This window comes from Malaclemys terrapin, chromosome 12, assembly GCF_027887155.1.
Source record: "Malaclemys terrapin pileata isolate rMalTer1 chromosome 12, rMalTer1.hap1, whole genome shotgun sequence".
In the NCBI taxonomy this organism is placed as follows: domain Eukaryota; kingdom Metazoa; phylum Chordata; order Testudines; family Emydidae; genus Malaclemys; species Malaclemys terrapin.
In genome coordinates, this window is record NC_071516.1 from 8517140 (window position 1) to 8533835 (window position 16696).

Consider the following 16696-nt stretch of genomic DNA (forward strand, 5'->3'; position numbering starts at 1 on the left):
CTCAGTTGAGTCTGAATTTGAGCTGAGCAGCCCTGCCAGGAACAGCTGAGAAGATCTGCCCTGCTCGTTTCTCTGGCTTTAACCCTTGTTTCTCCTGGTTAATCTCTGGATCCAGCCTGAGCTGCATTCTTGTGTGCACGTTTACATGTGTTGCTGAGTGCTCGGCACATGTAGAACCTGCGACGAGGAAACAATCAGTGACAGTAAAGGTAAAGTTTAGAGAATGAGAAGCTGGGTGGTCCTGGATTGGACTTGGGAAACCTGGGCTCTACCCCCAGCTCTGCTACTGGCTTGTGTGTGACTTTGGGTCATTTCTCCTCTCTGTGCATCAGTTTGCCCATCTTTAAAATGGAAATAGTGATTATAGCTGGTTGAAGTATTGTGTTAGGTGGAGGAATGGAGAAATAGATAAATATGTGGGTGAGAATTTTTGTCACTCTTTTTTTAAAAATATCAGATTAGTCAAATGCAGATGGCCACCCTGCCATGAACAGAGGAACTGCCAGACTGGACCAGACCCAAGGCCCCTCTAGGCCAACATCCTGCCTCTGGCACTGGCTACTGTTAGATGCTTCAGAGGAATGGGCAAGAAAGTTTCATGGTTCTTCCTCTATGGAGGCGGTTGCCTTGAGGGTGGTGTCGTGATGTTTTATAGTAAATGGAAGATGACATAATCAGCCCCTTAGTCACTGTATAGAACATGTCTCCTGTAGCTTACTTGGTTTGAGATCTAATGAGCTGCCTGACCCTGAGTGTCCATGTTGGCAGAGTCTCTGCTACCGGAGCGTTCAGGTACGTGACTAATTCCAAGAGAGTCCAAGGAAATGACCTCCTTGTTAATGGCAACAGTAAACAGTGTGGCTTTCTTCCCACTTACTCTGCAGACGATGGAATGTCAAGCGTCCCCGGGGGACGCGAGGGCAGAAGAGCTTCAGGAATGTATGCATGACTTGTCCAGTCTGTGGCTTGTGCTTGTTCAGTCATGCGGGAGAGGTTTAACGCGCCTACAGCTGCAAGGAAACCCTTGGCATCCTAGAGTTGTGTCCTGGCTCCTGTAAATCCCGTGCAAGGCTGTTGGCCTCTGTTCCAAGAGCATGTTCCATGACTGTGCATGGGGCAATTGACCAGTGAAGTTAATGACGAGCTATGATTGTCCTCTAGCTTTTGGCCAGCCTTGCATTGCCATTTAGTGGCAGGCGCTCTGCATTGCTGTCACCAAGTGGGTTTTTCTGCAAGTTTTAAGTTTTCTGGTTTACCAATAATCACAAGATTTAGGAATGGAAGATAAAACCCCTGTGTGCCGTCATTTTGCTCTTCACAGTATAGTCTAGTGCTTTGTACAGTCCTGTTTGAAATGTATCCACTATTGAGGCTTCCACCATTTTCCTCGGCAGGCTGTTCCACATGCTAGTCGTTTCATTGTTAAGTTTTTGGATTGTATTTTTCTGTTCATCCTAAATACTTTACCTTTCTTCTTGATTTTATCTCATTCCTCTTAGTTATGCCCCTTTGTAAACTGTCCGCCAATTTCTTTGGAGTTTAAACAAACTCCAGGATTATTGTATTTCAGTATTTTATATAAAGGTGGTCTGTGGATGCATGAGCAGGAGGAATATCAGATAGTAGCAGGGAGGTGGTATTACCTCTCTATATGGCCAGGAGGATAGGGTTGTTGGAATTCTGTGCCCAGTTCTGGCGTCCTTGCTTCCAAAAGGGTTCATGAAAGAGCTACAAGAATGATCTAAGGTCTGGAAAACAGGCCTTATAGCGAGAGACTTAAGAAGCTTGATCTATTTAGTTTATCCAAGAGAAGGTTATGACGTGACTTGATCCCAGCCTGCAAATACCTACAGGGGGAGGAGCTTTCTGTTAGTAACCAGCTCTTTAATCTAGCAGAAAAAGACCTCACAAGATCTAATGGCTGGAAGCTGAAGCCAAACCAATTCAGACTAGAAATAAGATGTACATTTTTAAGTGAGGGAAATTAACCACTGGAACAATTAACCTAGGGATGTGGCAGATTCTTCATCACTTAGTCTTTAAATCATGACTGGCTATATTTCTAAACAGACTCTTGTAGCTCAAAAAGAAGTTATGGGCTTGACGCAGAAATTACTGGAGAGTTTCCCTGGCTTGTGTAATGCAGGTGGTCAGACTAGATAATCATAATGGTTCTTCTGACCATAAAGTCTATGAAACCATGAAACTCTGAGTCTAGAATACACTGTAATGGGATTTTTCTCTGGTGATTTTTGGCATGACTTCAGTGTTTGTTCTCAAATTGTGGCCCCATTCACTTCTCATCGTCTCTGCAGTTTTGAGGAGGGGATTAGTGTGGAGGAGTAGGGTGTAAGTGATGCAGAGCTGATGGCAGGAAAGGCAGTAGCTCAAATATAATGAATTTTTAATGCAGAGTTAATTCTGTGAGGTAACTCCCACCAGCATTTATTAGGAAGTGTTGGTTTAAACATCATCTGGGCTATATCTCTCATCTTACCTTATTGCTCTGGTCTCTCTTTGGTAAACAGCTTCCAAGAGGGACTGCATCGAGAAGTTTGGCCCGAATACCGTGGAACGTATTACCAAGGATGATGACGCCATCTGCACTACTGAATATTCCAGGATTGTGCCTTTAGAAAACGGAGAGGTGAGGTATTGCACTAGGCCTTTATTTCCTCGAAGAGCTGTCTTTCTCGGGGTGGGGGAGGAGCTGGGGGAGGAATCAAGTGGCTGAAATAAATGGAAGGATCTCTGAGGAGCTCCAGGTACTCTTCTGGGATTGGAAACGCTTTCGCTTGTGTAGGGTGAGGAAAGGGCCCCTTCTAGGGCTCAGAGGATGCTCCTCACTCTTTCCTCAGGCGGAGGAGGACTGGGTGGGACTTGGTTGCTGACTGTCTCTGTACTGTACTGCCAGGCACTTCTTCCTTCTGTGGGCTAAGCAAGCATTTAACCCACCCAATCCAGGGAACCAGACATCATGAGCAGAGCTGGACTTTCCTCTGTTGCGTGGATCACCAGGCTGGCTTCAGACATCCGAGGATAATAATGCGTCTTCCCTAGTGCTGGGGGAAACTGCATGACTCGTAGCCTATTTGCTTCAGAGCACATGTAAATGTTGATAAATGGCTATGAGATGTGGTGGCCTAGGGAATCTGGTGCACCCTGTTGTCAAATTCTACTGTACACATGGGAATCTGTTCCAGCTGTTCAGATACTACCGTCATCTGTGTATCCACCTCCAGACTGTGCTTGAACCAGTAAGGGTCATAGCAAAATGCAAAGAGTTCAGCAAACCGCAGACGTTCTTGTTTATAAAACACACTATAAAACAAAGTCCACTTGGAGGACTTCGAGCTTGGCAGCAGGGGCTTAGAGTTTAGTGAAAGACAAAGTGGAATGGGTGGGCTGACAAAAACCATCCTCCGCTAGGCGTGTGCTTGTTTCTTGGAGGAGGGATAGCTCAGTGGTTTGAGCATTGGCCTGCTAAACCAAGGGTTGTGAGTTCAGTCCTTGAGGGGGCCACTTAGGGATCTGGGCCAAAATCAGTACTTGGTCCTGCTAGTGAAGGCAGGGGGCTGGACTCAATGACCTTTCAAGGTCCCTTCCAGTTCTAAGAGATAGGATATCTCCATTTAAAAAAAAAAAAAAAAAAAAAAAAAAAACCCTGCCCTTTCACATGTAAACTTGGGATCTGTGGCCACGAAGCAGGTGGGTTTTTGTGGGAGCATCTTGTTAATCCCCGTGGGAGAATTTGGCTCAGACGGCATCTGCATGTCTTGGAAGCTGTGTTTTGCTTAGGCTCTGCCAGTACTCCGTTTCCCCAACTTCACATCTGCTCTGCTGTGGTTAAAGTCTTTCTCCTGCCCAAGAGCTGCAGCAGAAAAACCTCAGTGAATATGGGCAGTTACTTGCACTGGCATGGACCCTTCAGAAGTACTGACCATAAAAGAGTCCGAATTTAGAGGGAGAAAACCGTCTTCCATACAAACGCTGACTTGGCCATTGTCAAAGTCTGGGCTGACTGGCTTATGCTGTATTTAACGTCTCCTTATTAGTTTGGCCATAAGATTGGGTTGAAGGGGAGAAGATCTGTTTGTTTTGTGCTCCTGCCCATCAGCTTTCACGTAAAATCTGTAGTGTTAGCCATGTCCCTAGTGGACTTCATAGACTCTCTGGCACCTCTCCCTTTCAGGGGTCAAAACTCTGCTTGGGGTAGGGTATTTTGGTGGGGGGCTTCTAGGGGGTAGGGATAGAAGGGGCTAAGAGGGTAGTATTGTTCATATGGTTTTCTGGACACTGGTAAATGCTCTTCAGAAGTGGCTCCCTTTTGCAAGTTGTGTCCATGGACTGCAGTTGAATATCAGCCATTTTTGGAAACAAAACTTGTAGAGAGTTGATTCAATTTGCTGGGGTCGGAAAGAGTTGGTGGTTGGCAGAGGGAGGCGTTAATTTTCTGTCCGCCTGAAGGTTTGCGTTGTGTGTTTCTCCTTCTGCATCCGCAGATTGTCGTCTCGCTGGTAAACGGGCGCCCGGGAGCCATGAACTTCTCATATTCACCTCTCCTGCGGAATTTCACCAAAGCCACTAACATCAGACTGCGCTTCCTGCAGACCAACACGCTGCTTGGGCACCTGATGGGCAAAGCCCTAAGGGACCCGACCGTGACCAGGAGGGTGAGATGCTTTGAGATGCTAATGAGGGAGGAGTAGGTTTGGTACCATGTGCCTTGGAAAATAGTCCATTGTGATGTAGAACATGCAAGTCAGTGCCTTGAGTTGAGGTTTCTTGCTGAGGGCTGCTGGGTAGGATTCAGCACAACGGGGAAACTATTTTGCCAGTGTTGTCCAAAAGGCAGATCTTTGTATGTTCTCCTTTTACAGTCTCTATCAGTCTGTTTGAAATACTTTGTCTGAATGGAGAGAAGGTCTCAATGGGTCACTTTCACTTGTTTGCGAGTGGCTGGGGAAGAGGTCCCTGGGCCCACTGAGGCTACAAGCTAGCCCTTTCTCCTGAGATTTCCCTCTCTAGGCTTGTTCTCCATCCATGCTGTCATCCTCCGGCAGCTGTATCTGATAATGATGTTGGGTGAACCCAGTCCTAAGTGGTGCCTACCAATGGCTAGAGCAGGAAATCTGGCCAGAGGAAAAACTATTCTCAGAGTCTCACTGCCAGCAAAATAAAAATCCAGAACACCTGCTGGAGCTGCACCTGGTTTCTTGGCTGTGGTGGGAGCCCCAGCCTGTTGCTAATTAGCTCTGTGATCACTAACAGGTGTTACTGCAGCCCAGGGAAATGTTGGCCAGGAGTCTGAGAACATGCAATGTAGTTTGCCAGTGTGAGGGAAACGTGGGAGGGTGAAAGCACCAGTGTGTGGCTTCTGCCTAATGATCCTAAGGCCAGCTCTTTCCATGCTCTCCCAGTATTACTACAGCATCAAAGATATCAGCATTGGAGGGCGCTGCGTCTGCCATGGCCATGCAGACATCTGTGATGCCAAGGACCCTACTGACCCCTATAGGTAAGATTTTCAAAATTCCATAATTCCGCTGTTTGTGTCGAGACATTAAAATTGGCTGTGCTAGGAAGGAAGAAAGGATGGCGTCTGCGATTAAGGAACTGGATTGGGAGCCAAGAGACCTGTATTCCAATATCACTTCTGTCACAAATGTCCTGAGATAACCTTATACCACGGATCAGTCACTGTGCGATATCCCAGTAGCTTTCTTGTTCTCCTGTGTGATAGGATAGTGGTTCTGCAATTGCATACAGCTGAGTCATTCAAAAGAGAGAGATTATTAGTGTACCCACATCCCTTAGCTAGACTCCACTGTCTGGTTTTCAAAAGGTTTGATTCTGTAGACACCTGAGAAGGCTTCTGTGGAGACAAGCCAGGGTGTTGGATCTCTCAGTGATGTCCCCTAGGCAGCAGTTCTCAAACTTTTGTATTGGTGACCCCTTTCACACAGCAAGACTCTGAGTGCAACCTCCCCCCCCCATAAATTCAAATACATTTTAAAATATTTAACACTATTATAAATGCTGGAGGTGAAGCGGGATTTGGGGCTGGAAGCTGACAGCTCGGGATAACCTCACAACCCCCAGTTTGAGAATCCCTGCCCTAGAGCTGTGGATTTTTGTTCTACAAATCAAACTTTGCACAAACAGTTTTTGTGGGATGCATATGAGGAGGCTAGGGAGAAGCCTTTATTAAACATTCTCCGCCTTACATTTTAGGGCTTTAATTCAGGAAAAAACATAAGCACATACTTAACTTTAACTTAACAAGTGCTTTCCAGAATTGGGTCCTAGAGATGGCACAGGAGAACATCTCTTGTCCAGATTGTTTGACACACTGGTGGGATAAGAGGCTGTCTTCAGAGAAAGCACTCATATAGCTAACTCCATAATCTGTGGGAAGTTAGCTTGAAGCAACAGTTCTGTCCTTGCCCTCTTACTCGTCTTTAAAGAGGGGGGTGGGAAAACATTCTGCAGTGGCGATGCTAAAATCTTGCCAACCCATCTGTTTTTGTGGTTGGTTCATTTTATTTTATTTTTTTTGTATTCATCCCAAAAATGATCTCTCTCCTGTGTCTCTTTTGTGCAGCTGTCTATTGTCTAGTTGGATATAACAAACCATTTACCTCATTACAGAAGAAGGCTAAAGTACAAGATTAAAAACTTTAAAAAAACCCAAATCCAAAAAAAACCAACCCCAACCCAATCCTCATGTTGGCAGGTTACTTATGTGTAGAAATAGGACAACTAAAATAAATCCTTGACACCTGATGTTTAGACATAAGCATCAGAGATTCACTTAGTTAGGTTGCAACAGACAAAACATCATTTGGATCCAAATAGTAGGTGGAAGGCAAAGCGCTCCAGTTTTGCGGGGAATATGTAAGGTCCTCGTTCCTTGTTTAAACAAAACATTCCATTGTCAAAGGGGGGGAAAAACCCAAACTATCAAGCAAGGCCTCGAAGTGCAAATCGAGTAATGAACGTGTGTGGGCTAGCAGGGGGAGGAGTTGGAGACTATTGCTTTAGTTTAAAGAAAAACCTTCACTAAACTGAGAGTAAGAAACATGCCCCTATAAGAATGGGCAACTTCCATGGGCGAAGTCCGGTTCCCGGCAGACTGAGGTCCATTGCTCAAACCAGTGTCCCCGCTGTGGGCACCCCAGTTTAGCAGCCTTAGCAGAGTGGCTGAGGACTGAACTGTCCCTCGCCTCTAGCACTGGTCTCTCCCCATTAGGCTCAGAGTACTTTGCTGGAGTCATGTAGGTAGCAGAGCAGACACAGTGCTGAGGCCTTCATTATATCTTGGAAGTTGTGTGGCCCCCCATTGCTATAATCTGCATGTGCTAAACAGCTTTTCATACATTTATCCTCACAACACGCCGGTGAGGTGGGGATTGTGCTGATGGGAAACTGAGGGATGGGGAGACCAAAGGTCTTTCCCAAGCTCACGCAGGAAAATTGTGGTCAAATAAAATAAAATAAATTAATGGAGATATCCTATCTCCTAGAACTGGAAGGGACCTTGAAAGGTCATTGAGTCCAGCCCCCTACCTTCACTAGCAGGACCAAGTACTGATTTTGCCCCAGGTCCCTAAGTGGCCCCCTCAAGGATTGAACTCACAACCCTGGGTTGAGGAGGCCAATGCTCAAACCACTTAGCTATCCCTTCCCCCCTAAGTTTTTCAGGGTTAGAAGGTCATCTAGTCCAACCCTCTGCTCAAAGCAGGACCCATCCTCAGATTTTTACCCCAGTTCCCTAAATGGCCCCCTCAAGGATTGAACTCACAACCCTGGGTTTAGCAGGCCAATGCTCAAACCCTGGGAATTGACTCCCATGTCTCTGCAGTTCCAGACCAGGGCCTTATCCACGAGACCATCCGTCCATTCAGGATCATTGCCAAGCATCTTTCACGAGTGGAAAATGCACTTAGAGCCCAGCGCCAACTCTTTGACGCACACTGAGAAATGCTTGACTCCATATTTGTCTCATAAAATGAGTGGGACTGCTCCTGGGAGTGAGGGGCTCACTGCCTGGCCACACTCATAGGGAGCACTGGCTAGGTTAATTTTTTTTTTTAATAATAAAATTGATATAAAGGCGTAAATGACCAGACTTTACAAACGAGCAGGAACTGCAAAGCTGTTACGTTTCTGGCCTGCAGGACCCTCCAGCTAGAAACTCCACATAGTTTCTGATAACCATGAAAGCATTGAGTCTTAGCCATCTGTTTGCAGCCTGTGTTGCTTTCATGAATGAGCTGGGTAGATTCAGCTGGACCTGATGAAGCTTGAGTTTCTTTCTCATACGGATCATGTAATGTTTTTGGATCTTGTAAAGTGAAATTCCAGCAGGTCCCAGCCAAGGTTAAAATCCGCTAAGAATTAAAACAAAGGAGGTATTGAAAAGCAAGTCTGCGTTGGGGTACTCATCTCTCTCCTAACTAATAGTTCAGTAAAGATGTGAACTGGATAATTTCGTAATTTCGTTTGAAAACTAGGTGTTGCTAGATGTATCTATTGTCTTCTCTCCGTGCTGCAGAATAAAGCAGATGCACCAGTGCAGAGGGGTTACTTAGTATAGAGCGTCCTTGGTCTGTGTGACTATATAGCTGGGGATACTCCCGAGAGGAGGATAAAATGAGGGGAGGACAGTCCTGTTGGATCCTGGCCAAACACCAGCTCTGTTCATTATTATATTCTCATTTCCAGAATCCCCACTTTGGTTTCATTTGGATGCATTTGTTGTCTTCGCTCCTTGTCCCAAACGGCTGGGTAGCGTTGCAGCACGCTGTTTAAACAGCTGCCACATTTCACCCCAGAGTTGGCTGCTCTTGCCTAGTGCGGAAAGTGTTTCCTAGTTGTGTTCTTTGTATAGTTGGTGAGTAACATCTGCAAGGCCCTTTGGGATATGTCTGGACAACAGACTGTGTAAACGGAAGAACACAAAATGGAACCACTGGAAACTGATAGCAAACCAGACAATATAAAGGCGGCACTGGAAGTGCGGTGGGAGAGGCAGCCGGCTGTAATTCAGCAGTAATTCTAGCATGGTTTAGCTACCAGGGAGGAAGACATGGTCAGAACTGCAACCGGAAAGAAGGGATGGGAAGCGAGCTCCTTTTTCTTGCCTTGCCTCAGCTCCATGGGAGTTGAGTTGGGTAGTTGGAGAGAAATGGGGTTAATTTGAATTTTCAGTGGAGGAATACTCCCATTTTTCAAAGGCTTTGACAGCAGCAGTTTGTAGCCTCCCAGCAGAGCGGGTATGCAGAGATAATTAGGCCATTATGATGCAATGTCTCTGTGGCATGAAGACACATTGAGATACCTAGCTTGACATTGCATGAAGGGGGAGTTGTGAGGCCATCAGCAGATGCAGCTGTGGGCTTTGAGCCCAACGGGGTTATCGTGTCATCTACGGCAGCTGTCAGGGCCTCATCGTTCCCTCATAAATCTGTGTGTAACCCTCCTGGCTGGGAAGCGTGGCGTATCTGACACGACGTGTCCTACATCTTCAAATGCCAGGGCTTTGACAGCAGCAAGACAAGAAGATACAAATGGAGGGAAGTCTGGAATTTTCTTTTGTTCTGGCTGAATTAAAATCCTGATGGTATCTCAGCATTTACTGTGCTGAACGTCAGGAGGCAGCTGTCTGGACAGGTTGTATTGATTTCCCAACTGGTTGGAATATCCAAAAGTCTTGTGAAAACCACTCTCCGATGCTGTCCGGTGAGGATCCCTCTGGCATCTATCGGACTCGTAAATCTCCTGCATGAAATCCGAGACCTTTCCGCTTAGTTAGGAGAACTGTTCCCTGCTCCCATTAGACTCCTGACCGTCTGGTGTTCTGAGGGGGGTGGAATCAAGGCACACTTCGATTACAAACCCTCTGGGGCCGGGATTGTCCTTTCTTCTGCATTTGTACAGCACCCAGCACAACGGCGTCTGGTCTGTGACTGAGGGTTCAAAGCATCACCACAATACAAATAATCATAGAAATACAGGGCTGGAAGGGACTTCAGGAGGTTATCTAGTTCCTCCTGCAAGGCTGAGACAGGATAAAATATACCTGGATTCAGTAAATGGTAAGTGTCAGTTTCCTCCAGATAAGAGGGCAATATAAAGTCATATTGTTGGGATGTGGCATTTTGTTGGCTTTTGCCAGCTGTTGGGCAGAAAGGCAGTTTGTGATTGAAATGCAAGCCGTCAGTTTTCAAGACGGTTTGGAGGGAAGAATTGTGCACTTCTGTCAGTCTGCAGGAATCCTGTTTAGACTGAGTTTGCTAGGTGGGACAGACTAGTGGTTTTAGCACAAGGCATGATGGGAAGTGTTTGTTCTGGAAAGATTCAGCAGAGACACGGGTGCATTTGGGGAGCTGTAGGTGAAGATTGAGACGCTGTATGTGGGAAGCCCATATCACCCATGCCTGCACACAGTGCATCACGCAAAACAGGGGTGGTAAGGCCTGGTCCAGCTTCCACTGAAATCACTGCGGGAGTTGAGTGGGAATCGGATCAGGCTCTAAGTCTCTTCGCTTGATAGTTAGCAAGTGTTTCAACCCCTTGTAAGGCGGCTGTTCCGTTTGCACCATTAGGCGGCTGCTGCTGCTTGCTCTTCAGTTTTCTTCCTGTTCCCATCTCGCTCCCCTCCAATGTGAGCATGGGCCTGTCTTGGCTGCTAATGCCCCCCCTTTCCCAGTGGGCATGTTTGGGGCCTTGGCTCCACCATACCTGCCACTGGGCTTGTCCCTGGTGTGCGCACACATGCTTGCGTGGCCCCCAGAAATTCAAAAGTGAAGTTGGGTTAAAGAGTTTGGCAAAGCTCCCAGGTGTGATGAAGCATGTCTCCGACGCCAATCGCCAGTCTATACATGGGAGTAGATGACGTTTATCTAGCTTACGTGGGTTTTCATCAAAGTCCCAAGATGCAAGGACTGCAGCTGCCTCCTCACAAATTGGCACGGTACAAATGTCTGAGCAGCGTGTTTTTCACAGGGCTTGGATTTAGTGCGTATGGCGTGTGGGAGGGTGAAGGTACAGTTCCCTTGATTCCCAAGGGTTCTGATGCTGCCCTTATTGAAGTCAATGGCAAAACTCCCAGTTGGCTTCCGTGGGACCGAGCTGAAGCCCAACAGCTCATAGCAAATGGAATGACACTGCGTTAGGGAAGTGCCTCTGGCTAAGGGTAACCGTCTCCTTCCACGTGCTGGAATGCGGCGGGGTCAGAAATAGTCCCTTCACCTGACAGAAGACAGGAGGGAAAAGATAAGCATCTCTGGGGCTCTGATGTGCTTCGGAGTGGGCCAGGCCCACAGACAAAGAATCCCAGGCAGGGATTCCCCGCTAACACGCAGATACCAGGCCAGGATCAGAAAGCAGCTGCTCATTTACAATGGCAGGTAGTCGTGTTGAAATGACTTCAGCAGGACCGCGAGTATAGTCCGTATCTGTCTGATAAGAGCAACTATTTCCTTTCGGGTCCCTGCCCCCTGTCATGGATGCCCAAGGGCGTCCCATCTGCTGCTCCTATAGGATAGCCAGCAACATTCATTAGTCTTTTGGAGACCTGGTCAGTCAGAAAACGATTGTGCCAGGGGATGAATTGTATCAGTGTTGCTACTCTCGGGACGTTCTGAAGGATAGTTAGTTCTGTCCTAGGCTGATTTCAGAAGAGAGGTCACCACTGTGTGGTGGCAGCTTTGTTCGGGCGGAGCATAGGTTCCTTCAGTTGGCTGGCTCTCCCTTGGCACTCCCTGGGTCAGCAGAGTTCCCTGCAGCAATCAGGGCTCTTGACCGTTTTAATTACCTGGGTGCCAGCCAAATCCAGATGCCCCCATACTTGAGGGTTTCAGACTGCATCCTGCCACAGCTGCAGGCTCACTCTCCCCTGTCACTCCCAGGGGAAAGGCTGCTGTTTTATATCACGGCAGAACAACCAGGAAATGCGTGTGTGATGGGACACCCCCACCTCCCTCTCCTCCTCTGTATATTCTTGATCAATGGAGTATGTAAATATTGTAACTCAAGCCCATTGGTCCATAATTCATTAGCAGATTACAGTCTGCCTGAGGTGCTGCTGAGCTGCAGTGACAAGTGAAAGCTTTGACAGCCTTAAACAGCAGAGCTAAATAGATATCTAGGTCTTACTCTGAAATGTGTGTTTTATGGGCAAGGGACCCCATCTTGGCTGACCCGGGAGTTGAACTAGGGACGTGTAGATCTGCAGGCGCAATTCTCTACAGCTTAAACTAAAGAGCCGGGCTCTGTGGCTGGGGCTATAGCAGACTTTGAGCACAGAGAAGGATTATATATACCCACCCACCAGCAGGTTATGCAAGTTCTTTCACACAGGGATCATGTTTTCCTTGTGTGTGTTTTGAATAGCTCCTACCACAATGGGAAGATTGGGGCCTTTAGGTGATACCCGAATACAGGAAAACATGATTTGTTACTTTTAAGCAAGTCATAGGCGATGGCCAGAAGGTTTGGAGTTTTGGGCTTGGTTCGTTGTGGAAAAGCACCAAAAAGTTGGGGAATTTATCTGATCTCGCTCCTGGGTCTGCAAACGGTCATAAGAGCAGGCTTCCTGGTGAGATTTCCAGTACTTATTTCTGCAAGGCAGGCTGCAAAAACATCCAGAACGCTTGGAATTTCAGCCCTCCCACTTCTGATCATGTGGAACATGGGAGAGAAATAGAATGGTAAGTGACAGGGTGCTGGGGCACTACCAGTACACAAGGAGTTAACCTCAGCTCAGTTTTTGGCTCCCCTTGTACATGTGCTTAGGGATCACCGGACACTCGGGAGAAGGCAGCCTTTGAGAAGGTCAGGCTCCAATACCCAGGGTCTTGGGACAGGGTTGAATTCCAAGCTGGGGACTCTTCTTATGTTGCTTGCTTGTTATAGACATGATTCCTCAAGGAAAAGACCTTCTTGACTTAGCAGAAAAAAATACAGCTAAGTCACCCTGCCATAATAATAATACCTAGCTCGTATAGCAGTTTTAATGAGTAGGTCACAAAGTGCTTTACAGATGGGAGCACATTATCCCCATTTTACAGGTGGGGAAACTGAAGCACAGAGATGGGATGGGACCTGCCCAAGATGGGCCAGCAGGCCAGGCTAGGAATAGAACTCTGGTCTCCTGAGTTTGTCAGTGGTATAGCCAGTAAGTCAAACTGCCTCACTTAGGCAAACTTCTTCAGCTCTCCCCCGAAAGGTTTTGCTTGTGTTTTGGCCAAAGTTTCAAGTAATTTCTTACTATATCTGAATGGGTTCACTTGTCCCATATGACCATCCCAACCTGCACTTCTGTGATATTCACGTGTGTTGATCAGGCATCTTAAAAATATGGGTAGGCAAGGCAACAGCACAGCTCTAGTAGCCCAGTGAAAGAATATGGCTGTATATCGGAATCTGATTTTTGTATCACTGCTTTGTTTGTTTCCAGTGTATTTAGAAATTATACTTATTGTTAAACACCCAGCTTTGAATGGAAGTTTTGGGGGAGTGAGAGGTGGGAGTAGCAGACATGCCCTGAGGGGAACTGAGTAATTGTACAGATAAAAGCTCGAACACACCGTATTACCATCAGTCTAAAACAACAGAAAGCATTTTTGTTGGACGGCTATAATATTCTGTTAAGTGGAAGTTTCTGCAGTGATGTCACTGCAGAGTGAGTTACCGCTGCAGTGCAGTGGGACAAGATTCCTCACGTGACTAGTGAGAATTCTTGCCTGGCGCCTCCTGGGCTGCCTGTCTAGTCAGCGCAAAGCTACTTACACCAGCTACTAAAACCAGGAAATGCATCGGCCGTCAGCCTTGAAGACTGAAAGATGCTGCTTTCATTTCAGGCTGCTCACCCAGTATGTGTACCTCTCTTCTTATGATGCATGTGTCTCCCCCACTCCTGACTTTATGCTTTATGTTTTATCATTTTGCCTCTTATGCTCTGGGGGACATGTTTCCACTTCCCAGGCATCAAAAAACCTCACCCAGGCCAATTTCAGATCCCTCTGTTAATTCTTTAACTCAGCCTTCCGGCACTGCATCCCTGTCATAGGTGCTATCTGCTCCCTGCTGCCGTATTTCACCTCAGTCATTTGTAGAGATGGGTGGGAAAGGGGCTGTTTTGTGAACAAATTGCGATTTTTTTTTCAATTTATTTAAATATTTGGAATTTTCTGGTGGTTTTGGTTTTATTTATTGAAAAAAAATGTTTGTTTTGTTTCTCTTCCCTTCTTTCTCTCCTCCCCACTCCCCCCCTCCTCTGCTCCAGGGCAAAATGGGTGGGGAGGGAAGGAAATGAGAGAGAAAAATGTGATGGTGGTGGGAGTGTTTTGTATTTGTCCAGAAATCAGTACATTTAAAATACACACAAACTTTTGTTTTTGAAAAAGCCCTTTTTTGTTGTTTTTTGAAAAGCTGTCTGGAATGAAAAGTGTTGATCATTTGTATTGTACCTGTCTAAATTGCAAGTTCCTCCAGGCAGGGACCTAGTCCTGTGTGTTTGCAGAGAGCCCTGGGCATCAATAGCCTGGCATAAATGGCCTATTCTCACTTGTCCTCCCAAACCCGAACGCTTGCACAAAGCAGCATCTGTGAAGGCTGCCTGAAGAGAAGCTCTCCCACTTGATGTTTGAACCAGCTCCTTTTGTGCTGTTACTTCTAGGGCTGGTCAGGGATTCTTCTAGAATGAATAAAGTGTTTTCTCAAAATTGAAATTTTCTGTGGGAAATTTTCAGTTTTGCAAAAAATTTCATTTTCCACTGGGAAAGTCGAAATGATGGCTGCCTGGAAGGCTCTTGTCGGTTTCACTTTCTGTCTGAAGGATGTTGGCAGATGCTGAACACCCTGGCTCTTTGCCTTCCTGCCTCTCCCCCAGCTCTGGGGCCAGAGATGCAGAGAGCCCAGGCTGCTTTGTGAGTCTCCCAAAGTGGAATTGTTCTTGAAATCGCTTCCCAGTAAAATGTTTGTGATTTTAACATTTTATCACAGTTCAAGACTTTTCACATTGTTGGGGAAAAAAATTGTTTTTTTTTTCCTGGGAAGGGATTTCTGTTTTCTGGCCAGCTCTCGTTATTTCCCCAGCCAAGTCTTGGCCTCAGTGGATACCTCAGCATTCAGTGACCTGGCTTCGAAGTTTCTCTGCTCACTCACCTTTCATTTTCCAGGCTGCAGTGCGATTGTCAGCACAACACCTGTGGCGGCTCATGTGATCGTTGCTGCCCGGGCTTCAACCAGTTACCCTGGAAACCAGCTACGACTGACAGCGCTAATGAATGCCAACGTAGGTTGTTGTGGGCTGGGTTTTTCCCTTTTTTGTTTTTTTCTAGCTGTTTAGGGGGTTGGAAAACATGGAATGAACAAACTCCACTGCCCCCACACGTGGGAAGCTTTGCGGTCGGCCCCAAAGCTCTGCCATAGAATCCCATTCCTAAAGCTTCGTGCTTGAGGAAGGAATCCATAGCAAAGTCCCTCTTGGAGCCCCTGATGGGGCCTTGCATTAAATCTCCCTCTACAGGCATTATGGGCAGTCTCTCTTTTGGTCCTTGGTGAGAATTCAGTGCTCCTGTAAATGGCTGGATTGTCAGCATTGGAAGGTAAAGTCCTTTATCTATAGAACATCTAGCACGATCAGGGGAGCGGCTAGCGATCCTTACACTGCTCCACCAATGAACCGCAATCCTGACCTGGAAGGATCCCCTGTAATGGGTTACACTGCATTTCTTCTGGGGTGACTGGCAGCAAAGCTGTTGATTGTAGTGTTGTTTTTGTGACTTGTTCCCCTCTTCACTGGAGACTGGACTGAGATCACTAAGCCATTTCAGACAAGCCCCTGGGTGGTAACAACTTTTGCTCCCTGCAGACCCTGATTGGGACTTGAATCGGTGATTTAGAAGTGAAAGCGGCCATAATTCCGTTGAAAGGCTGTCCTATACCATTGTCTGGTTTTACAATCTCATTACCAGTCCTTCAAACCATCCTATGGGCACCCTGCATTTTAGTACCAGACTTAGTGAACGTAACTAGAAGTATAGGAAGAGGGGCGGTCTGTGTTGTGGATTATTCTGTTTTGTGAAGGCTTCTACAATGATATCTGCTTAATCTGTACTGAGTGCTAATTCTGGTCCCCTTCCTGCCTCTGTCCTAAACTTTGTACAATAAACCTGATTGCTCGGTCCTGCTCTGAAGATAAATTGCATTCAGATCTACTTACATCTTTATTTGGATAGCCAGAACCCTCCAGTAGATGCCAACACTGGAATTCATGCTGGGCTGGGATCTCATAAATGTAGGGACTCTGCAGTGGGCTGTTGGATCTTGCTCCCATGGATTTTAAAAAAACAACAACCCCCCCAACACACTCTCACCATGTGTTTGAACTTCATGGCTCAGTCACTCTCTGATTGGATAACATTGAGAACTGGCCTGCATGTACGCTCCAAACCACTTTGGAGGCCCCAAAGTTTAGATAACTTCCCTTTCTCCCCTCCCACCATGCTCGGGCTCGCCTTTTTTCATTTTGTGCCTTGATGTTTTCTGGTTGCAGAAAATGCCAAAGCCCTGCTAGAATGCCTGTTCTCCCTAGGCGTCCAGCCTTGATTTGCAGACTGGAGACATCTGAAAGCTTGAGTGATTAACTGATCCTTCAGCCCCTTTTGCACTTCATTCCTCATTT

The 16696-nt window shown here is 46.6% G+C and overlaps 1 protein-coding gene across 3 annotated transcripts in view; it reads left to right on the plus strand.

Annotated features, from left to right (window-relative positions):
- The window catches only part of LAMA5 (laminin subunit alpha 5), a 167806-nt gene that overhangs the window by 78301 nt on the left and 72809 nt on the right, over positions 1 to 16696 (plus strand). For all 3 annotated transcript variants that reach the window (XM_054045341.1, XM_054045342.1, XM_054045343.1), the window contains exons 4-7: positions 2529 to 2647; positions 4503 to 4673; positions 5421 to 5518; positions 15189 to 15304. In XM_054045341.1, coding sequence (XP_053901316.1) covers positions 2529 to 2647; positions 4503 to 4673; positions 5421 to 5518; positions 15189 to 15304 — 504 coding nt within the window. The remainder of the gene's footprint in view (positions 1 to 2528; positions 2648 to 4502; positions 4674 to 5420; positions 5519 to 15188; positions 15305 to 16696) is intronic.